General features: G+C 40.4%; 1 protein-coding gene across 14 annotated transcripts in view; it reads left to right on the plus strand.

Annotated features, from left to right (window-relative positions):
- The window catches only part of prkcg (protein kinase C, gamma), a 59,266-nt gene that overhangs the window by 10,430 nt on the left and 25,086 nt on the right, over window positions 1–23,750 (plus strand). For 3 of the 14 annotated variants that reach the window (XM_058057671.1, XM_058057667.1, XM_058057670.1), the window contains exons 2-5: window positions 5,806–5,912; window positions 6,045–6,193; window positions 9,593–9,687; window positions 11,858–12,209. In XM_058057671.1, the coding sequence (XP_057913654.1) occupies window positions 11,992–12,209 (218 nt within the window). In that variant the 5' untranslated portion in view covers window positions 5,806–5,912; window positions 6,045–6,193; window positions 9,593–9,687; window positions 11,858–11,991. Of the gene's footprint in view, window positions 1–1,388; window positions 1,703–5,805; window positions 5,913–6,044; window positions 6,194–8,805; window positions 9,688–11,274; window positions 12,210–23,750 lie in introns of those variants that run through there. The other 11 variants (XM_058057675.1, XM_058057676.1, XM_058057678.1 and 8 more) reach the window with 10 other exon arrangements.

Below are 23,750 nucleotides of genomic sequence, written 5' to 3' on the forward strand. Positions count from 1 at the left end.
GAATACGACCTATAATTTTGTGATATGTAGTATTCTAGCTGGTCACAAGGTGTCAGTAATGTTACTGTAATGTCGCATTAGACACACAAGCACCAGAACAGGCTTTGATTGCCGCTTTGAATAATCTCACAGTGGGCATAATAATCCTTAACACTGGCGACTGTTGCGACGGTAACTCACGACAAGCTAAAACTCAACTCTGATGTCACTTCCTGTCCGCACCCCCCCCCCCCCCACCTCCCCACATAAGCCCTTCTACAATCAGAACACAATTTCATAAACACACACGAGTCCGGTCTTATTTATGTCATATTTTCTCTTATTATTTCTACTATAGGGGTGTTATTTCATGACTAGAGGGCTCTATTAATGTATTTTTTAAAATGTGTACTTTATAAATAATAATAATAAATAATAATAATTAAAAAATAATAATAAATATATAAATAATAATAATAAAATATAAACAAAATCTTTCTTTCACTTATATCACTTATACTCTTACGTCTACTTTATTGGTAATGGTATTGGTACTACATTTTTTCTCCTAATATTTTGACTACTGCCGTATGTGTTATATGTCATATGTTGTTATTTCATATCTCGAGAGTTCTAATAATGTTAAAACGCGTATTTAGAGGGCCATACAGTTTTTTTTTCTCTAACTTATGCGTCGTATTATGTTTACACTATTGGGTCATAGAATGTAAAGGTGACTATAGGGGTGTTATTTCATGTCTACAGAGCTCTAATAATGTTAAGAAGCATATTTAAAGGGCCATACACAGGTTTTCTCGAACTTATATATGCATGTCTTATTATGGTTATGGAGTGTAAAGGTGACTGTAGGGGTGTTATTTGGTGTCTAGAGTGCTCTAATAATATTAAAAAAAGGCACATTTAGAAGGTTGCAAACATGTTTTCTATGGTATAAGTTTGAAAACATTCCATTTATAATCCTACTTGACGGAAATGGACCGCTATAAATGAGGGAGTACTGCGATATGAACAAAAAAAATGAGTTTTAGATGCGGAAAACAATGAAAATTAATGAAATTTAAATATATGGACATTAAATCTCAGATGTATCTTTATTTGGGTTTGAGAAAAGATGAAAAAAAACACTCAATATTAAAAAATAAGAACAATAATAACAACAATCATCATAATTGTAACAAACAGTGTTAAACAAAAACAGCACAAAGAGTGCATATGCATTTATTACAGTAACAACAACATTTCTCATTATTAATGTCATCACTTACTGTCGGCATTATTACCACTAATAATAATAGTAATATTAATAAAAATCCATAATCAGCCACAATGGCTTACACTTAGTGTTTCCCCCTATGTGCTACCCTGTAGCCATTATTGATTCTGTTTTATGAAATCATACCCTTTACGACTCTTACAGCTGTCTTTTGGCCCCATGGCAGGTTATTCAGCAGCCGGATAATGGATAATGGATGGAATACCGTAATTTTGATGCACAATATTGTCTGTTTGACTGTATGTGTGACGTCACGGGTGGCGCACATGTTAGCTCGACTAGCTTTAGTCAGGTATGATGATGAAGGACTGGTTGATTATGCATGCAATGTACGCACGTGTCATGCACTGTAATCTCAATCCATATCTCATCCGTTTACACAGAGACCCCCTGTGGGGATCTGACCCAAACCCTGCAAGACCCCGAAAGGTACGTTTTTACATTTCAGCGATTCCCTTGAAGGTGAAGGTCAATGTGGGAGTTAGGATTAGCAGCCGGTTAGCGCAGCTCTCCAGGAAATGCCATATGAGGTGACAGGAAGTCGATGGTGTGCGTGTGCATGTACGCACTCTCCCCAAAGGATGAAGGTAGTTTGTGCACACATGGAAGTAAGAAGGACAAATGAGGATGTGACCCAGTGTGCCTATTGATGAAATATCATGACATGACTACATTACGACTACAGAGGGGGTGGAGCCGCCTGCTGTGGCCCAGCAAGGTGTACTGTATTCAGGCACACGCTGCGAATAGATAAGGCAGTGCAGGGTTGCTGATGCCGACACTGAATAGACTGTAAAGGTGACTATAGGGGTGTTATTTCATGTCTATAGAGCTCTAATAATGTTAACAAGCGCATTTAAAGGGCTATAAACAGGTTTTATCTAACTTATACGTCTGATTATGTCCACTATATTGGATAATAGGAGTGTTAAGGTGACTATAGGGGTGTTATTTCATGTCTAGAGGTCTCCAATATTGTTAACAAGCGTATTTAAAGGGCCATGAACAGATTTTATCTAACTTATACGTCTGATTATGTCTACTATATTGGGTACTAGGAGGGTTAAGGTGACTATAGGGGTGTTATTTCATGTTTAGAGGTCTTCAATAATGTTAACAAGCGTATTTAGAGGGCCATAAACAGGTTTTATCTAACTTATAGGTCTGATTATGTCCACTATATTGGATAATAGGAGTGTTAAGGTAACTATAGGGGTGTTATTTCATGTCTAGAGGTCTCCAATATTGTTAACAAGCACATTTAAACGGCCATAAACAGGTTTTATGTAACTTATACGTCGGATTATGTCTACTATATTGGGTTATAGGAGTGTTAAGGTGACTATAGGGGTGTTATTTCATGTTTAGAGGTCTTCAATAATGTTAACAAGCGTATTTAGAGGGCCATAAACAGGTTTTATTTAACTTATAGGTCTGATTATGTCTACTATATTGGATAATAGCAGTGTTAAGGTGACTATAGGGGTGTTATTTCATGTTTAGAGGTCTTCAATAATGTTAACAAGCGTATTTAGAGGGCCATGAACAGGTTTTATCTAACTTATACGTCTGATTATGTCTACTATATTGGATAATAGGAGTGTTAAGGTGACTATAGGGGTGTTATTTCATGTTTAGAGGTCTCCAATAATGCTAACAAGCATATTTAGAGGGCCATAAACAGGTTTTATGTAACTTATACGTCTGATTATGTCTACTATATTGGGTTATAGGAGTGTTGAGGTGACTATAGGGGTGTTATTTCATGTTTAGAGGTCTTCAATAATGTTAACAAGCGTATTTAGAGGGCGAAATCAGTGGTATCGCTGCAGACACTGTCACAAAAAGGAGGATGGAGAGAATTTTTTAGCCAAACAAAACACTCAAAAGAATAAAAAAAAAACAAACTGAAATCTATGATTTTTTCTTTTGATGAGATAAGAAGACAGACATTTCTCTCCATCGAGGAGCCGTGGGTTGCTGACCCCTGTAGAGCCAATGTGGTCTCTGGTCCCAAGTGGGCTGGGTCATCTACCCTGATGTACTCCATCACCTTCCATGTTTTAGCTGACACCATGCCCTTTTCTGCTGCCACGTCCAGTCATCCTGTTTGTTGTAGGAGTTTGATCAACAGTGAAACAATTATGCAGCCCCTGCTTGTTCACACTTTGTTAGGCGCCCGTGTTGACGCTTCCTAATCGCCTGCCAAATGTCTCCGCTGACCGTCACGGAGGGTTTTTTTCACTTCCCTGCCAAAACAACAGCACACCAGCACACCCCATGAACAAAGCATATACATAATAAGAAAACAGCGGCACGTCCCAACAAAGAAGCAATAGAAGCTATCAGCATTCTTGGAGGAGACGTGTTTCACAGCAGATACGATAACCTCCCTTGATGCCGCCAACGGGCAAGTCCATTTAGTTGAACTTGATTAGAGGAGACAGAGGTAGAAGCTGCGTAAGCCTCCAAAAAAACTCATTCAGACCATGCTGCACCTTTTGGTATCGCTACGAGGCCAAGGCAATGCAGGGTTGCTGATGCCAACACAGAATACACTGTAAAGGTGACTATAGGGGTGTTATTTCATGTCTATAGAGCTCTCATAATGTTAACAAGCGTATTTAAAGGGCCATGAACAGGTTTTATCTCACTTATACGTCTTATTATGTCTACTATATTGGGTAATAGGAGTGTAAAGGTGACTATAGGGGTGTTATTTCATGTTTAAAGGTCTCCAATAATGTTAACAAGCGTATTTAGAGGGCCATAAACAGGTTTTATTTAACTTATACATCTCATTATGTCTACTATATTGGATAATAGCAGTGTTAAGATGACTATAGGGGTGTTATTTCATGTTGATAGAGCTCTAACAATGTTAACAGGCGCATTTAAAGGGCCATAAACAGGTTTTATCTAACTTATAGGTCAGATTGTGTCTACTATATTCGGTAATAGGAGTGTAAAGGTGACTATAGGGGTGTTATTTCATGTCTATAGAGCTCTAATAATGTTAACAGCCGCATTTAAAGGGCCGTAAACAGGTTTTATCTCACTTATACGTCTGATTATGTCTTCTATATTGGATAATAGGAGTGTTAAGGTGAATATAGGGGTGTTATTTCCTGTCTATAGAGCTCTAATAATGTAAACAAGCATATTTAGAGTACCATAAACAGGTTAACGCAAACTTGTGCGTTTTATTATGTCTACTATATTAGGCAATAGGAATGTAAAGGTGACTATAGGGGTGTTATTTCATGTCTATAGATGTCTACTAATGTTAACAAGCGTATAAATAGTATTTTCCAAGTCTTATATGTCTTATTTTCGCTTATTATGTCTACTATATTTTGTAATTGGTTGACTATAGGGGTGCTATTTCATGTCTAGAGGGCTCTAACAATGATAAAAACATATTTAGCTGGCAGTAAACAGGTTGTCTAATAATGTTAAGAAGTGTATATAAAGTGGTAAATAGGTTTTCTATGACTTGTATGTCTTCTTTTCTCTTATTATGTCTACTGTAGCTTGTAATAGGAGTGTAAAGTTGACTATAGGGGTGTTATTTCATGTCTAGAGGACTCTAACATTGATAAAAACATATTTAGAAAGTGGTAAACAGGTTTTCTGTGACTTTCATGTATTTCATATTTCATGTCGACATGGCTCATATATTGTTGAAAAGCATATTTAGAGGGTTGCAAACAACCCCCCCCCCCCCCCCCCCCGCCTCTGTCGGCATGCGAGGACAGTCAGTTATTTGTGACACGTGAACGTTCCTGCCACACGATGATGCCTGATGATGCTTTGGTGGCAAAGCCTCTATCAAATCCAATCAGCGGCTGGTTGTGCATGATTAACACTGAAATGGCATCCATCATTGTCAGATAATCAGACGTTCACACTGCTAGGACACAAACACACGCTGCCGTGCACTCTCTTATCTCACTTGCTGACACCATTTTGCTCTCGAACAATCTTGCTAATTATAATTGTTAATTAATTCTCTGCCAGTGTCCTCATCAGGAGACTTAACAACCTACATTTTCATTAATTAGACCTTCGGCCCTCTCGCAGTCTCTCCGTCCCACTCCAATCCGGACCTTTGCCCCCTTCCCCGCCTGCATCCTTGCCCTCCTCCTGTCCTGCATCCTTTCCGGCAACCTCGCCCTCATTCCTGCCTTCTGGTTCTCCCCCCCCAACAGTTCAGCCACAGTCCAAACACACCAGGAGTCTCATTAGTTGAGACAAATACACGGCCAATTACCTCTTGTCCCTTTTCCTTTGCTCTTTTACTCACCATGGACAGTACTGCCTGCCGGATGACTTGGTTACTGCGTTACGGCCCGCCCTCTAGGACCCGCCTCTTTGGATGGGAACACGCATCACATATCGCTTCCTTTTATTCTAAATTGTCAAAATTACAGAATTATATCCAATAATAATATCATCTGATCATGCTACAGCCATATTTCAAGTCATATGAATACTGCACGTCACTAGCGATGTCCTGATCTCATCTTCAGGTTCCAAGATGGGATAAAGTTGTCTTCCTCCACGAGAGCGGGCCCATCCGGTTGCCTTATCACATCCATAACTCCGGGCCGCACACCAACATACACTAACATGCTAGGTGCGCTAATGCGCCTCACAGCCGTATGAAGACCCCCGTGCTTTCATAAAAAAAAAGACATTTATGCAAACTAGTCTGGGATGCTTCAGTGTGAACCCAACTGACTTTAAACTTGTGTCCTGGCTTTCTCAGGTAAATACGCTCAGGTGACAAATAACCCCAAGAGCGACGTTTCATACCCTTTGAAAATACATATATCTTTTAAAAGACTGGTCGGAATAGAGCAGCAAGACATGAGGACGTCCATCAATGATGGCCCAGAAGAGAGGAAGCCTTTTCTTGTGAGTAAAGTTCACGTTTGTTGTTTTTTACTTTGTTTTTATTGTTTTTTAAAACCTTTTTATTGCTTTTTTCTACCTTGTTTTTATTGGTTTTTTTTACCTTGTTTTTATTGTTTTTTTTTTACCTTGTTTTTATTGGGGGGGGGGGGGTTTACCTTGTTTTTTTACTTTGTTTTCATTGGGGTTTTTTACCTTGTTTTTATTGGGGTGTTTTTACCTTGTTTTTATTGGATTTTGTTACCTTGTTTTTATTGTTTTTTTTACCTTGTTTTTTTACCTTGTTTTTTTTTACCTTGTTTTTATTGGGGGTTTTTTTACCTTGTTTTTATTGGGGGTTTTTTACCTTGTTTTTATTGGGTTTTTTTTTTACCTTGTTTTTATTGTTTTCACCTTGTTTTTATTGTTTTTTTTTTACCTTGTTTTTATTGGGTTTTTTTTACCTTGTTTTTATTGGGTTTTTTTTACCTTGTTTTTATTGGGGTTTTTTTTTACCTTGTTTTTTTTTACTTTGTTTTCATTGGGGTTTTTTACCTTGTTTTTATTGGGGTGTTTTTACCTTGTTTTTATTGGATTTTGTTACCTTGTTTTTAGTGTTTTTTTACCTTGTTTTTATTGTTTTTTTTACCTTGTTTTTTTACCTTATTTTTTTTACCTTGTTTTTATTGGGGTTTTTTTTACCTTGTTTTTATTGTTTTTTTTTTACCTTGTTTTTATTGGGGGTTTTTTTACCTTGTTTTTATTGGGGTTTTTTTACCTTGTTTTTATTGTTTTCACCTTGTTTTTATTGGGGTTTTTTTTTTACCTTGTTTTTATTGGGTTTTTTTTTACCTTGTTTTTATTGGGGTTTTTTTACCTTGTTTTTATTGTTTTCACCTTGTTTTTATTGGGGTTTTTTTTACCTTGTTTTTATTGGGTTTTTTTTTACCTTGTTTTTATTGTTTTTTTTTACCTTGTTTTTATTGGGGTTTTTTTACCTTGTTTTTATTGGGGGTTTTTTACCTTGTTTTTATTGTTTTCACCTTGTTTTTATTGTTTTTTTTTACCTTGATTTTATTGGTTTTTTTACCTTGTTTTTATTGTTTTCACCTTGTTTTTATTGGGTTTTTTTAACCTTGTTTTTATATATATTTTTTACCTTGTTTTTATTGTTTTTTTTTACCTTGTTTTTAATTTTTTTTACCTTTTTTAATTGTTTTTTTTAACTTTGTTTTTATTGGGTTTTTTTTACCTTATTTTTATTGGGACTTTTTTTCCGTATGCGGTAATCACAAGGGGCACAAAGGGGCAGTGGTATGGTCCATGATGGCAGCTTGTGACTGCTACATTGCGGTCCAGTAGGTGGTGGTTTGCACCTTCTAAATAAGAAGGTCTACATCCTGCCAGTCACTGAACAGGAATTTTAGGGGCGCTGACCTTGTTCGTTCACAAAAAAGAACTAGTTCTTTTGACCCGTTCGTTCATGACCGTAGTCCAATAACCATCAGAAGGAGAAAGTCCTGGTCGTCTTGGAGGTTTGGAAAGGTGGAAGAAGGTTTTGTTCTTCCTTGATGTTACTGGCACGACTGGCATCATCATTGTCCTCCAGTGGAGCTTCAGGTCGTGCAGGGGCGTCAAACGCCATGTGGAGATGTTACTGATGATTTGGCTTGACGCGAATAGAGCAGCAAGACATGAGGACGTCCATCAATGATGGCCCAGAAGACAGGAAGCCTTTTCCTATTTTTTACTTTGTTTTTATTGTTTTTTAAAACCTTTTTATTGCTTTTTTCTACCGTGTTTTTATTGTTTTTTACCTTGTTTTTATTGTTTTTTTACCTTGTTTTTATTGGGTTTTTTTTTTACCTTGTTTTTATTGGGGGGGTTTTACCTTGTTTTTATTGGGGGTTTTTTTACCTTGTTTTTATTGTTTTTTTTACCTTGTTTTTATTGGGGTTTTTTTACCTTGTTTTTATTGGGGGGTTTTTACCTTGTTTTTATTGGGGGGGTTTTACCTTGTTTTTATTGGGGGTTTTTTTACCTTGTTTTTATTGTTTTCACCTTGTTTTTATTGGGGTTTTTTTTTACCTTGTTTTTATTGGGTTTTTTTTTACCTTGTTTTTATTGGGGTTTTTTTTACCTTGTTTTTATTGGGGGTTTTTTACCTTGTTTTTATTGGATTTTGTTACCTTGTTTTTATTGTTTTTATTGTTTTTTTACCTTGTTTTTATTGGGGTTTTTTTACCTTGTTTTTATTGGGGTTTTTTTTACCTTGTTTTTATTGGGTTTTTTTTTACCTTGTTTTCATTGGGGTTTTTTTTACCTTGTTTTTATTGGGGTTTTTTTACCTTGTTTTTATTGGATTTTGTTACCTTGTTTTTATTGTTTTTATTGTTTTTTTACCTTGTTTTTATTGGGTTTTTTTTACCTTGTTTTTATTGGGGTTTTTTTTACCTTGTTTTTATTGGGGTTTTTTTTACCTTGTTTTTATTGGGGTTTTTTTACCTTGTTTTTATTGTTTTTATTGTTTTTTTACCTTGTTTTTTTACCTTGTTTTTATTGGGGTTTTTTTTTTACCTTGTTTTTATGGGGGGGGTTTATTGGGGGGTTTTTATTGGGGCGTCATGGATGGAACTTGTTAGCATATCTATGTGACAGTATATGAAGAAAGCCAAGCCCACGAAGGTTCGACTCCGTGCTTTTGCAGCAAAAGTGGAAACGATGGAGTTTTGTCTGAAGGAGCCGCAATCGTGCAGATGTTTGACTCTCTAGTTTATTTCACGGGCCTGTTGATCCTCCACTCATCTGCTCCGCCAGCCGTCTTATTTCCACACTCGAGCTATTTCTGTGATTCTCCACACACTCGCTGCTCTTTTCTTTCCATCTGCCCCCCCCCCCCCCCCCCATCCCCCTTTGTCTTTGCCTTTCCTTCCTCCGTCTGCCACTAGAAGAACGAGTGAGAGACAGTTGGCACCCAGTTGGCACTGGATGGCGGATGGTGGCAAAATGGCTGCTCGGGTCTCATCCGTCCCCCTTTTCCTGCACCTCCCTCGGCCCCTCTTGAGAGAAGTAACCCAGATTTGAAAATGAAGTCCCTTCAATCTCTCCCTCTCCTCTCCTCTCTCTCTCTCTCGCTATCTCTCTTTTGGTCTGTCTATCTTTTTCATCCTCCTCTTGGTAAAAACAGCATCCAATCTTGGAAAGCGAGTACCACCTCCATCCACCATCTCGTCCTCCTCCTCACCCACCCCGCCTGTGGGTGAACGGATACTTACACTTACCACTCCTGGAGAGCTTCAATCACGTTCGCTTTCTACCGTTTTGTCCAGACTGCTTCCTGTCTTTTTTTTTGTTTTGTTTTTTTTGTTTCATATTTCACGCCGGTTCATTTCCTTTCTACTTTTTTGGCCGTCATCTTTGAAGCGGCCATCTACAGGTGCTTCTCTGAGCTGAACGTCAGGGGAGGGCCAAGGAAGTGAAGGAAGCCGTTTCAGCCTCGCGCATTCTCACGCTTTCAGGTATCGTCCTGGCGTATTTGATTTTATCGTCATAAGATAAGCGTCTTATGAATCCATACAATATTCCGCTTTGTCCAAACTTGCCGTAAAATCTGTGAATAAGGGGCCAGGAAAGACGTGGGGGAGAGGCCGGGATACTGGAGCAGGTGGTGAGGGTGTTGTTGGCATGGCAACGGGAGGCAGAGTTGACATGGCGACCGGGGCGAGGGCTGGAGAGGGTGGGGGTGGGGGGGGGGGGGGCGGTGAGAGAGATAGAGATAGTTGGCAGGCTGGACGGGCGATATGTGGGACAGTTGTGTTAATTGTGTAGCGACTCCAAGTCTCTTAAGAGGCTTTTGGCGCTGCGTGCAAATTAACCTCCATCTTCTTCATTACCTTCCTGTCCTTTCCTCCATACCTGTCGCTTTTCCTGGTAAAAAATATACCAGGAGAGAAAACATTCACATACACAATCATTAGAGTTCAAACAAAACAGGACCACGCATGCACTCTAAAGAGATGAAAAACAGCTAGCATGAGGACATAGCAACACGAAGAACTATTTTTTCGTTAGTTTCGCCTCCTCGGGCCACGATCGAGAGGTATCACCGACTGTCTACTATATTGGGTGTAACGGTGAATATAGGGGTGCTATGTCATGTCCAGAGGGCTCTAATAAGGTAAAAAGACGCTTTAATGCTCAATAATTATCAGACATCCCTACTTATTTGTCTTATTTCTTTATTTTATCTACTATATTGGGTGTAACGGTGAATATAGGGGTGTTATGTCATGTCCAGAGGGCTCTAATGAAGTAAAAATACGCTTTGATGCTCAATAATTATCAGACATCCCTACTTATTTGTCTTTTTTTTTTTTAGATTTTATCTACTATATTGGGTGTAAAGGTGAATATAGGGGTGTTATGTCATGTCCAGAGGGCTCTAATAAAGTAAAAAGACGCTTTGATGCTCAATAATTATCAGACATCCCTACTTATTTGTCTTATTTGTTTTTATTATATCTACTATATTGGGTGTAACGGTGAATATAGGGGTGTTATGTCATGTCCAGAGGGCTCTAATAAGGTAAAAAGACGCTTTAATGCTCAATAATTATCAGTCATCCCTACTTATTTGTCTTTTTTTTAAGAGTTTTTCTACTATATTGGGTGTAAAGGTGAATATAGGGGTGTTATGTCATGTCCAGAGGGCTCTAATAAAGTAAAAAGACGCTTTGATGCTCAATAATTATCAGACATCCCTACTTATTTGTCTTTTTTTTAAGAGTTTATCTACTATATTGGGTGTAAAGGTGAATATAGGGGTGTTATGTCATGTCCAGAGGGCTCTAATAAAGTTAAAAAACATAAGGTTGTAAAAAGACGATTTGATGCTCAATAATTATCAGACATCCCTACTTATTTGTCGTTTTTTTTAGATTTAATCTACTATATTGGGTGTAAAGGTGAATATAGGGGTGCTATGTCATGTCCAGAGGGCTCTAATAAAGTAAAAAGACGCTTTGATGCTCAATAATTATCAGACATCCCTACTTATTTGTCTTATTTTTTTATATTATATCTACTTAATTGGGTGTAAAGGTGAATATAGGGGTGTTATGTCATGTCCAGAGAGCTCTAATAAAGTAAAAAGACGCTTTGATGCTCAATAATTATCAGACATCCCTACTTATTTGTCTTTTTTTTTTTTAGATTATATCTACCTAATTGGGTGTAAAGGTGAATATAGGGGTGCTATGTCATGTCCAGAGGGCTCTAATAAAGTAAAAAGACGCTTTGATGCTCAATAATTATCAGACATCCCTACTTATTTGTCTTATTTCTTTATTTTATCTACTATATTGGGTGTAGAGGTGAATATAGGGGTGTTATGTCATGTTCAGAGGGCTCTAATAAAGTAAAAAGACGCTTTGATGCTCAATAATTATCAGACATCCCTACTTATTTGTCTTTTTTTTAGATTATATCTACTATATTGGGTGTAAAGGTGAATATAGGGGTGTTATGTCATGTCCAGAGGGCTCTAATAAAGTAAAAAGGCGCTTTGATGCTCAACTCAAGTGGCCTGAAAAGTCGGATCATATGTACTGTAATATCTTACTGTACGTCTTACACTCTCCTCCTTCCCTCCACCATGACCCACTCCACTTCCAATCCCTTCTCCGGAAGCTCCGCCTCCCTGTCCTTGCATACTCCTCCTCCCCCCGCATTCAAGGTCTTCCACAACTAAATAGCATCCTCCCTGACACCCCGCCATCCATCCTCCCTCCCTCTCTCTGCTCTACCGCGTCCCTCCAGGCATCATGTCCACCCCTGTCCCCCCTTCCCCGCTCACACTGGCCTCCCCAACATCAGCAGTCTCCCCCTTGCCCTCGCCCCTCTCCCCTCCACCCAGGGTGCCCGTCTTCCAAAGAAAGGGTGCGCTCAAACACAAGAGGATCGTGGAGGTGAAGGACCACCAGTTCACGGCCCGTTTCTTCAAGCAGCCCACCTTCTGCAGCCACTGCACCGACTTCATCTGGTAGTGCACGCACACACACACACACACACACAAACACACACAAACACACACATTTGCAGAGAGAGAAACCACCCCGGCAGTTCTTAAGCCGCCTCCTCAGGCAACATACTGCTGCATCTGACTTTTACTGCACTTTTTTTTTTTATTTCCTCTCTCCCCTTAAGGCTGAGGAAAACATCCCACATCAGCCAGCACGCTGACCCCATCCCATCACATAAGCTCACCTCCGTGCTGTAGCCCACACCAGCACAAAGAAACACTTCATTAGGTACACCGCTAACACCTAACGAGATGCTTTTCATTCATTCATTCATTTTCTACCGCTTTTTCCTCACGAGGATCGCGGGGGGTGCTGGAGCCTATCCCAGCTGTCTTCGGGCGTAAGGCGGGGTACACCCTGGACTGGTCGCCAGCCAATCACAGGGCACACGTAGACAAACAACCATTCACACTCACATTCATACCTATGGACAATTTGGAGTGGCTAATTAACCTAGCATGTTTTTGGAATGTGGGAGGAAACCGGAGTACCCGGAGAAAACCCACGCATGCACGGGGAGAACATGCAAACTCCACACAGAGATGCCCGAGGGTGGAATTGAACCCTGGTCTCCTAGCTGTGAGGTCTGTGCGCTAACCCCTAGACCACCGTGCCGACGAGATGCTATATATGCTATATAAGTACAATTCACAAGATGGTGGATCATTTTGCCGGGGCGTTCCGTCATGGTTGCGTATGGTCGAGACACCAGGACGCAGGGACAAGAGCGTAGTGCAGGGCGAGGTGTTGCCAGATATTTCCACGATAATGACTCCTTAGGCGGCACGGTGGTCGAGTGGTTAGCGCGCAGACCTCACAGCTAGGAGACCAGGGTTCAATTCCACCCTCAAGTTTGCATGTTCTCAAGTTTGCATGCGTGGGTTTTCTCCGGGTACTCCGGTTTCCTCCCACATTCCAAAAACATGCTAGGTTAATTAGCCACTCCAAATTGTCCATAGGTATGAATGTGAGTGTGAATGGTTGTTTGTCTATATGTGCCCTGTGATTGGCTGGCGACCAGTCCAGGGTGTACCCCGCCTCTCGCCCAAAGACAGCTGGGATAGGCTCCAGCACCCCCCGCGACCCTCGTGAGGAAAAAGCGGTAGAAAATGAATGAATGAATGACTCCTTATTATAGCGTTTGACGCCCCTGCACAACCTGATTTTCTACACATCTATCCAATGGCGCTCCTGGTGCTTTCCCAATAAAGTTGCGTGTTTGTACAGTGACTTAGCGACAAATACCGAAATACTTTTGGGTAAATATACTGTAGTACTACACACCGACGGCTATTTCTCCATAAAATACAGAAGACGGCGATCTGTCCCTGTCGTGGGAAGCCATATTGGCCGGTGTGTGTTAAGCGTGTGCTGTGTGACATATGGTGGGGGTGTATGTTGGAGCAGAGTCAGCAGCCTCTGGGTAGTTTTCAGGACATTCCTCCACTTGGCTGCGGTAGCACGACGCATTTCTTCACATGGCGTAGGAGGCTGTTGGAGACCGAGAGGATCATTTAGCAAAATACTACATGAAACATTGCAACATTGAAGCCCTTCATCCGCCAAGGAACAAACACACTCAAAAATGGCGACTCAGTGTCATGTGTCAGTCACAATGCTCAGCAAGGACTTGTGAGTCTTTGTCCAATACCCGTGAGTCAGTGGAAGCTGAGTGTTTGTCGTGTCATCATTGAGCATCCATAAGTCAATGAAACTCCATTCTTCGTTTAGCACCCGTGAGTCGGTGAAACTTGAGTCCTCACCAAATACCCGTGAGTCAGTGAAACTTGAGTCCTCACCAAATACCCGTGAGTCAGTGACACTCGAGTCTTCACTGAGGACCAGTGAGTCAGTGACGCCCGATTCTTCCATGGGCACCTGTGAGAAAGTGTAACTTGAGTCTTCAACTAGTACTCATGAGTCAGTGAAACTTGAGTCTTCAACTAGTACTCATGAGTCAGTGAAACTTGAGTCTTCACGTGTGAGTCAGCAACATTCGATTCTTCACCGAGTACCCGTGAGTCAGTGGAAGCTGAGTGTTTGTCGTGTCATCATTGAGCATCCATAAGTCAATGAAACTCCATTCTTCGTTTAGCACCCGTGAGTCGGTGAAACTTGAGTCCTCACCAAATACCCGAGAGTCAGTGACACTCGAGTCCTCACCAAATACCCGTGAATCAGGGACACTCGAGTCTTCACTGAGGACCAGTGAGTCAGTGACACCTGATTCTTCCATGGGTACCTGTGAGAAAGTGAAACTTGGGTCTTCACCTGTGAGTCAGCAACATTCGATTCTTCACCGAGTACCCGTGAGTCAGTGGAAGGTGAGTGTTTGTCGTGTCATCATCCATAAGTCAATGAAACTCCAGTCTTTGTTTAGCACCCGTGAGTCTGTGAAACTTGAGTCCTCACCAAATACCCGTGAGTCGGTGAAACTTGAGTCCTCACCAAATACCCGTGAGTCGGTGAAACTTGACTCCCCACCAAATACCCGTGAGTCAGTGACACTCGAGTCTTCACTGAGGACCAGTGAGTCAGTGACACCCGATTCTTCCATGGGTACCTGTGAGAAAGTGAAACTTGAGTCTTCACCTGTGAGTCAGCAACATTCGATTCTTCACCGAGTACCCGTGAGTCAGTGGAAGCTGAGTGTTTGTCGTGTCATCATCCATAAGTCAATGAAACTCCAGTCTTTGTTTAGCACCCCTGAGTCGGTGAAACTTGAGTCCTCACCAAACACCCGTGAGTCAGTGAAACTTGAGTCCCCACCAAATACCCGTGAGTCGGTGAAACTTGACTCCCCACCAAATACCCGTGAGTCAGTGACACTCAAGTCTTCACTGAGGACCAGTGAGTCAGTGACACCCGATTCTTCCATGGGTACCTGTGAGAAAGTGAAACTTGAGTCTTCACCTGTGAGTCAGCAACATTCGATTCTTCACCGAGTACCCGTGAGTCAGTGGAAGCTGAGTGTTTGTCGTGTCATCATCCATAAGTCAATGAAACTCCAGTCTTTGTTTAGCACCCGTGAGTCGGTGAAACTTGAGTCCTCACCAAACACCCGTGAGTCAGTGAAACTTGAGTCCCCACCAAATACCCGTGAATCAGTGACACTCGAGTCTTCCATGGGCACCTGTGAGAAAGTGAAACTTGAGTCTTCAACTAGCACTCGTGAGTCAGTGAAACTTGAGTCTTCAACTAGCACTCGTGAGTCAGTGAAACTTGAGTCTTCAACTAGTACTCATGAGTCAGTGAAACTTGAGCCCTCACCAAATACCCGTGAGTCAGTGACACTCGAGTCTTCACTGAGGACCAGTGAGTCAGTGACACCCGATTCTTCCATGGGCACCTGTGAGAAAGTGAAACTTGAGTCTTCAACTAGCACTCATGAGTCAGTGAAACTTGGGTCTTCGCCTGTGAGTCAGCAACATTCGATTCTTCACCGAGTACCCGTGAGTCAGTGGAAGCTGAGTGTTTGTCGTGTCATCATTGAGCATCCATTAGTCAATGAAACTCTAGTCTTCGTTTAGCACCCGTGAGTCGGTGAAACTTGAGTCCTCACCAAATACCCGTAAGTCAGTGAAACTTGAGTCCTCACCAAATACCAGTGAGTCAGTGACACCCGATTCTTCCATGGGCACCTGTGAGAAAGTGAAACTTGAGTCTTCCACTAGTACTCATGAGTCAGTGAAACTTGAGTCTTCAACTAGTACTCATGAGTCAGTGAAACTTGAGCCCTCACCAAATACCCGTGAGTCAGTGACACTCGAGTCTTCACTGAGGACCAGTGAGTCAGTGACGCCCGATTCTTCCATGGGCACCTGTGAGAAAGTGAAACTTGAGTCTTCAACTAGTACTCATGAGTCAGTGAAACTTGAGTCTTCAACTAGTACTCATGAGTCAGTGAAACTTGAGTCTTCACGTGTGAGTCAGCAACATTCGATTCTTCACCGAGTACCCGTGAGTCAGTGGAAGCTGAGTGTTTGTCGTGTCATCATTGAGCATCCATAAGTCAATGAAACTCCATTCTTCGTTTAGCACCCGTGAGTCGGTGAAACTTGAGTCCTCACCAAATACCCGAGAGTCAGTGACACTCGAGTCCTCACCAAATACCCGTGAATCAGGGACACTCGAGTCTTCACTGAGGACCAGTGAGTCAGTGACACCTGATTCTTCCATGGGTACCTGTGAGAAAGTGAAACTTGGGTCTTCACCTGTGAGTCAGCAACATTCGATTCTTCACCGAGTACCCGTGAGTCAGTGGAAGGTGAGTGTTTGTCGTGTCATCATCCATAAGTCAATGAAACTCCAGTCTTTGTTTAGCACCCGTGAGTCTGTGAAACTTGAGTCCTCACCAAATACCCGTGAGTCGGTGAAACTTGAGTCCTCACCAAATACCCGTGAGTCGGTGAAACTTGACTCCCCACCAAATACCCGTGAGTCAGTGACACTCGAGTCTTCACTGAGGACCAGTGAGTCAGTGACACCCGATTCTTCCATGGGTACCTGTGAGAAAGTGAAACTTGAGTCTTCACCTGTGAGTCAGCAACATTCGATTCTTCACCGAGTACCCGTGAGTCAGTGGAAGGTGAGTGTTTGTCGTGTCATCATCCATAAGTCAATGAAACTCCAGTCTTTGTTTAGCACCCGTGAGTCTGTGAAACTTGAGTCCTCACCAAATACCCGTGAGTCGGTGAAACTTGAGTCCTCACCAAATACCCGTGAGTCGGTGAAACTTGACTCCCCACCAAATACCCGTGAGTCAGTGACACTCGAGTCTTCACTGAGGACCAGTGAGTCAGTGACACCCGATTCTTCCATGGGTACCTGTGAGAAAGTGAAACTTGAGTCTTCACCTGTGAGTCAGCAACATTTGATTCTTCACCGAGTACCCGTGAGTCAGTGGAAGCTGAGTGTTTGTCGTGTCATCATTGAGCATCCATAAGTCAATGAAACTCCATTCTTCGTTTAGCACCCGTGAGTCGGTGAAACTTGAGTCCTCACCAAATACCCGAGAGTCAGTGACACTCGAGTCCTCACCAAATACCCGTGAATCAGGGACACTCGAGTCTTCACTGAGGACCAGTGAGTCAGTGACACCTGATTCTTCCATGGGTACCTGTGAGAAAGTGAAACTTGGGTCTTCACCTGTGAGTCAGCAACATTCGATTCTTCACCGAGTACCCGTGAGTCAGTGGAAGGTGAGTGTTTGTCGTGTCATCATCCATAAGTCAATGAAACTCCAGTCTTTGTTTAGCACCCGTGAGTCTGTGAAACTTGAGTCCTCACCAAATACCCGTGAGTCGGTGAAACTTGAGTCCTCACCAAATACCCGTGAGTCGGTGAAACTTGACTCCCCACCAAATACCCGTGAGTCAGTGACACTCGAGTCTTCACTGAGGACCAGTGAGTCAGTGACACCCGATTCTTCCATGGGTACCTGTGAGAAAGTGAAACTTGAGTCTTCACCTGTGAGTCAGCAACATTCGATTCTTCACCGAGTACCCGTGAGTCAGTGGAAGGTGAGTGTTTGTCGTGTCATCATCCATAAGTCAATGAAACTCCAGTCTTTGTTTAGCACCCGTGAGTCTGTGAAACTTGAGTCCTCACCAAATACCCGTGAGTCGGTGAAACTTGAGTCCCCCACCAAATACCCGTGAATCAGTGACACTCGAGTCTTCCATGGGCACCTGTGAGAAAGTGAAACTTGAGTCTTCAACTAGCACTCGTGAGTCAGTGAAACTTGAGTCTTCAACTAGTACCCATGAGTCAGTGAAACTTGAGTCTTCAACTAGTACTCATGAGTCAGTGAAACTTGAGCCCTCACCAAATACCCGTGAGTCAGTGACACTCGAGTCTTCACTGAGGACCAGTGAGTCAGTGACACCCGATTCTTCCATGGGCACCTGTGAGAAAGTGAAACTTGAGTCTTCAACTAGCACTCATGAGTCAGTGAAACTTGGGTCTTCGCCTGTGAGTCAGCAACATTCGATTCTTCACCGAGTACCCGTGAGTCAGTGGAAGCTGAGTGTTTGTCGTGTCATCATTGAGCATCCATTAGTCAATGAAACTCTAGTCTTCGTTTAGCACCCGTGAGTCGGTGAAACTTGAGTCCTCACCAAATACCCGTAAGTCAGTGAAACTTGAGTCCTCACCAAATACCAGTGAGTCAGTGACACCCGATTCTTCCATGGGCACCTGTGAGAAAGTGAAACTTGAGTCTTCCACTAGTACTCATGAGTCAGTGAAACTTGAGTCTTCAACTAGTACTCATGAGTCAGTGAAACTTGAGCCCTCACCAAATACCCGTGAGTCAGTGACACTCGAGTTTTCACTGAGAACCAGTGAGTCAGTGACACCCGATTCTTCCATGGGCATCTGTGAGAAAGTGAAACTTGAGTCTTCACCAAATATCTGTGAGTCAATTAAACTTGAGTCTTCAACTAGTACTCATGAGTCAGTGAAACTTGAGTCCTCACCAAATACCCGTGAGTCAGTGACACTCGAATCTTCACTGAGGACCAGGGAGTCAGTGACACCCGATTCTTCACCGAGCATCCGTGAGTCAGTGAAACTTGAGTCTTCAGCAAACGTCTGTGATTCAGTGAAACTTGAGTCTTCACCTGTGAGTCAGCAACATTCGATTCTTCACCGAGCACCCGTGATTCAGTGAAACTTGAGTCCTCGGCAAACACCTGTGAGTCAGTGAAAATCAAGTGTTCGTCCAATCCCAGTGAGTCAGTGAAACTTGAGTCTTCACCGAGTGCCCATCAATCGGTGAAACTTGACTGAGTGATTCGTCCTTGAGCACCCGTGATGCAGCTCGGTCAGGAAGAGTTGATTTGCGGCACGGGGCTAATACACTTAGCATACAAATGCAGTTAGCATAACAGTTGCACAATTAGTAGCATGTAACCTGTTTTTTTTTTTTAATTTGGTGGACGTGTTGTGACCGACTCTTCACAACTGGCACATCTGTAATTTGTACATTGTGTCATTTGTACATCTCTAGTCATGTTAAAAAGCATATTATAATATTATAAAAGTATTTTCTATATCTTATTTTCTCTGATTATATCTACTATATTGGGTAATAGGAATGTAACCTGACTATAGGGGTGTTATTTCATGTCTAGAGGGCTCTAGTCATGTTAAAAAGCATATTATAATATTATAAAAGTATTTTCTATATCTTATTTTCTCTGATTATATCTACTATATTGGATAATAGGAATGTAAACCTGACTATAGGGGTGTTATTTCATGTCTAGAGGGCTCTAATCATGTTAAAAAGCATATTATAATATTAGAAAAGTGTTTTCTATGTCTTATTTTCTCTGATTATATCTACTATATTGGGTAATAGGAATGTAACCTGACTATAGGGGTGTTATTTCATGTCTGGAGTGCTCTAGTCATGTTAAAAAGCATATTATAATATTATAAAAGTATTTTCTATATCTTATTTTCTTTGATTATATCTACTATATTGGGTAATAGGAATGTAACCTGACTATAGGGGTGTTATTTCATGTCTGGAGGGCTCTAGTCATGTTAAAAAGCATATTATAATATTATAAAAGTATTTTCCATGTCTTATTTTCTCTGATTATATCTACTATATAGGGTAATAGGAATGTAACCTGACTATAGGGGTGTTATTTCATGTCTAGAGGGCTCTAATAATGTTAAAAAGCATATTATAATATTAGAAAAGTGTTTTCTATGTCTTATTTTCTCTGATTATATCTACTATATTGGATAATAGGAATGTAAACCTGACTATAGGGGTGTTATTTCATGTCTAGAGGGCTCTAGTCATGTTAAAAAGCATATTATAATATTATAAAAGTATTTTCTATATCTTATTTTCTCTGATTATATCTACTATATTGGATAATAGGAATGTAAACCTGACTATAGGGGTGTTATTTCATGTCTAGAGGGCTCTAATCATGTTAAAAAGCATATTATAATATTAGAAAAGTGTTTTCTATGTCTTATTTTCTCTGATTATATCTACTATATTGGGTAATAGGAATGTAACCTGACTATAGGGGTGTTATTTCATGTCTGGAGTGCTCTAGTCATGTTAAAAAGCATATTATAATATTATAAAAGTATTTTCTATATCTTATTTTCTTTGATTATATCTACTATATTGGGTAATAGGAATGTAACCTGACTATAGGGGTGTTATTTCATGTCTGGAGGGCTCTAGTCATGTTAAAAAGCATATTATAATATTATAAAAGTATTTTCCATGTCTTATTTTCTCTGATTATATCTACTATATAGGGTAATAGGAATGTAACCTGACTATAGGGGTGTTATTTCATGTCTAGAGGGCTCTAATAATGTTAAAAAGCATATTATAATATTAGAAAAGTGTTTTCTATGTCTTATTTTCTCTGATTATATCTACTATATTGGATAATAGGAATGTAAACCTGACTATAGGGGTGTTATTTCATGTCTAGAGGGCTCTAGTCATGTTAAAAAGCATATTATAATATTATAAAAGTATTTTCTATATCTTATTTTCTCTGATTATATCTACTATATTGGATAATAGGAATGTAAACCTGACTATAGGGGTGTTATTTCATGTCTGGAGTGCTCTAGTCATGTTAAAAAGCATATTATAATATTATAAAAGTATTTTCTATATCTTATTTTCTCTGATTATATCTACTATATTGGATAATAGGAGTGTAAACCTGACTATAGGGGTGTTATTTCATGTCTAGAGGGCTCTAGTCATGTTAAAAAGCATATTATAATATTATAAAAGTATTTTCTATGTCTTATTTTCTCTGATTATATCTACTATATTGGGTAATAGGAATGTAACCTGACTATAGGGGTGTTATTTCATGTCTGGAGTGCTCTAGTCATGTTAAAAAGCATATTATAATATTATAAAAGTATTTTCCATATCTTATTTTCTTTGATTATATCTACTATATTGGGTAATAGGAATGTAACCTGACTATAGGGGTGTTATTTCATGTCTGGAGGGCTCTAGTCATGTTAAAAAGCATATTATAATATTATAAAAGTATTTTCCATGTCTTATTTTCTCTGATTATATCTACTATATAGGGTAATAGGAATGTAACCTGACTATAGGGGTGTTATTTCATGTCTAGAGGGCTCTAATAATGTTAAAAAGCATATTATAATATTAGAAAAGTGTTTTCTATGTCTTATTTTCTCTGATTATATCTACTATATTGGATAATAGGAATGTAAACCTGACTATAGGGGTGTTATTTCATGTCTAGAGGGCTCTAATCATGTTAAAAAGCATATTATAATATTAGAAAAGTGTTTTCTATGTCTTATTTTCTCTGATTATATCTACTATATTGGATAATAGGAATGTAAAGGTGACTATAGGGGTGTTATTTCATGTCTGGGGGGCTCTAATCATGTTAAAAAGCATGTTTTCTATGTCCCAAACCTTTTACAGCGGCGTACCGCTTTAGACATTTGACCTGGACTTGTACACCCCCTACTCCTTCACACTCCAAACACATTTATTTCTTGATATGAATTTGAGCTGCACGTGCATGTTTGGGTGTGTTTCCTGTGATTTCCAATTGTCCGTGAATGCAGCGGCAGCATTCACCCGGAGTTACCGGGTGCAACTGAGAACCATGCTACAAAAAGCTAGCTCAGCACTGACAGCGGTTTGCTAGTTTTGATCCTGCTTGTTGAGTATGAAGTGTTTATTATCTGACAGGAATCTTTCCATGATGTCCCAACTCGAAAAGAACCTTAAACTTCATAGCGTCACAAATTCCAAATCCCAAAATACACAACAAGCAACCATAAAGCCTCATTTTTCGCGTGAATCTTCACTCGCAGCGCCGGGTTTTGACAGCTATGCCACGCGGGGATGAATTTGAAGACCAATATAAATGAAATATTCAAGATAAAATACTCTTAATGCACAAAATAATCGCCAAACGTACTTATTTCTTCGTGTATGCTCTGTCTGTCTACTTCCTGCTTCCGCCTCCTCGCACCGTGAGGCGTTTGAACGCACTCGTAATTGTCACCGTTACACCTTTATTGTTTGTTTCTTTGTTTGTTTTCATTTTTATTCAGGTACTCGCTATCACAATTGACGTACTCTAGAATCTAGACTGTAGAGGTCTCTAGTAAAAGCATATTTAGAACAACTAATTACCATTTTTATAGAAATCTGTCCCAACACTGAGCTTACCGTACCATGCAGACCAAAAGTCAAAAGTGGAAACTTGTGGAAACCGTGAGAACATCTTTGAAAAATGACTTATGCGTAACAGGGGACCTTTCACATATGTAATAATTCCTTAGTGTGCCTTTGTACAATGACTAGGCGGGAGCTTATTCCGGGGTAATTGCATTTTCTTGTCGGACAAGCACATCTTAGATCAGGGGTGTCAAACATACGGCCCGCGGGCCGGATCCAGCCCGTCTGGTGGTTTGGTACGGCCCGGGGAAGAAAGCTGCATTGTATAAAAAAAATATGAATTTAATTTAAAAATTGTAGTTCTTGTATTATCCGCTAGGGGGCGCATTTTCCCTGTTTAAAAGATATGTGCGCAGCAAGCGTTAATTCTGACGTGAAACGGTACAAAGAGAAGATTTCAGGGCTGTTGATGGAGTTTGAGAAAAGATTTCAGGTTTTTAGCGAACTCGAAACAGATTTTGCAGTTTTTCGCTCAACAGTGAAAGTTATTCATTTGTTCAAATTGCTTTCCAGATGTTGAAAAACAGTGTTTTTAAGTTCCACAAGGCTGCTATAAATGTTTTTGGAACATTGTTACTAATTCTGTGATCAGTTTTATGTACAACACACTTTAATATATGTTTAACTGTGTAAGTGTTGATAAAATTGCACATACTTTATTTATGTTCTTATGTTATTCTCTTGTTCATAATATATTGTTCATAATGTAAAAGGAAAATTCTGTTAATAAACATTTTGATAATTTACTCATTCTTTGCACAAATTATTAGTATTAGTGACTAATACAAAGGAAAAAAGTGGGCTTATTGTTAGTTCTATGTCATTTTGCAATGAGTTTACTGGTCCGGCCCGCTTGATCTCAAATTAAGCTGTATTCGGCCCGCAGACCAAAGGGAGTTTGACACCCCTGTCTTAGATGGTTCATTGCAGGCAGTCATAGTTGGCTCTATACCGCCCTCTGCTGGCCGCAAAGCAGAATCATCCCCGCATGCTGCAATGCACGCATCCCTCTTTTGCAAGCATTTCCTGCTAACTTCCTTTCTAACCGACCTTTGTGTCACGTGTGGCTTTCCTTCCCTTACAACCTAATACCCAATGCCGGCCTGATGCTGAGTGGACTCTTTAGTCAATCAATGGCTTTAATTATTCAATTAAAGCCCAGAGGAGATGCTGGAATGGATCCAATGCTGCATTTGAGGAGCTGGGATACCTGTGCTTTGTGTGTGTGTGACATTGCAGAGGAAACACACACATACAC

Source organism: Doryrhamphus excisus, chromosome 19 (assembly GCF_030265055.1).
Source record: "Doryrhamphus excisus isolate RoL2022-K1 chromosome 19, RoL_Dexc_1.0, whole genome shotgun sequence".
In the NCBI taxonomy this organism is placed as follows: domain Eukaryota; kingdom Metazoa; phylum Chordata; class Actinopteri; order Syngnathiformes; family Syngnathidae; genus Doryrhamphus; species Doryrhamphus excisus.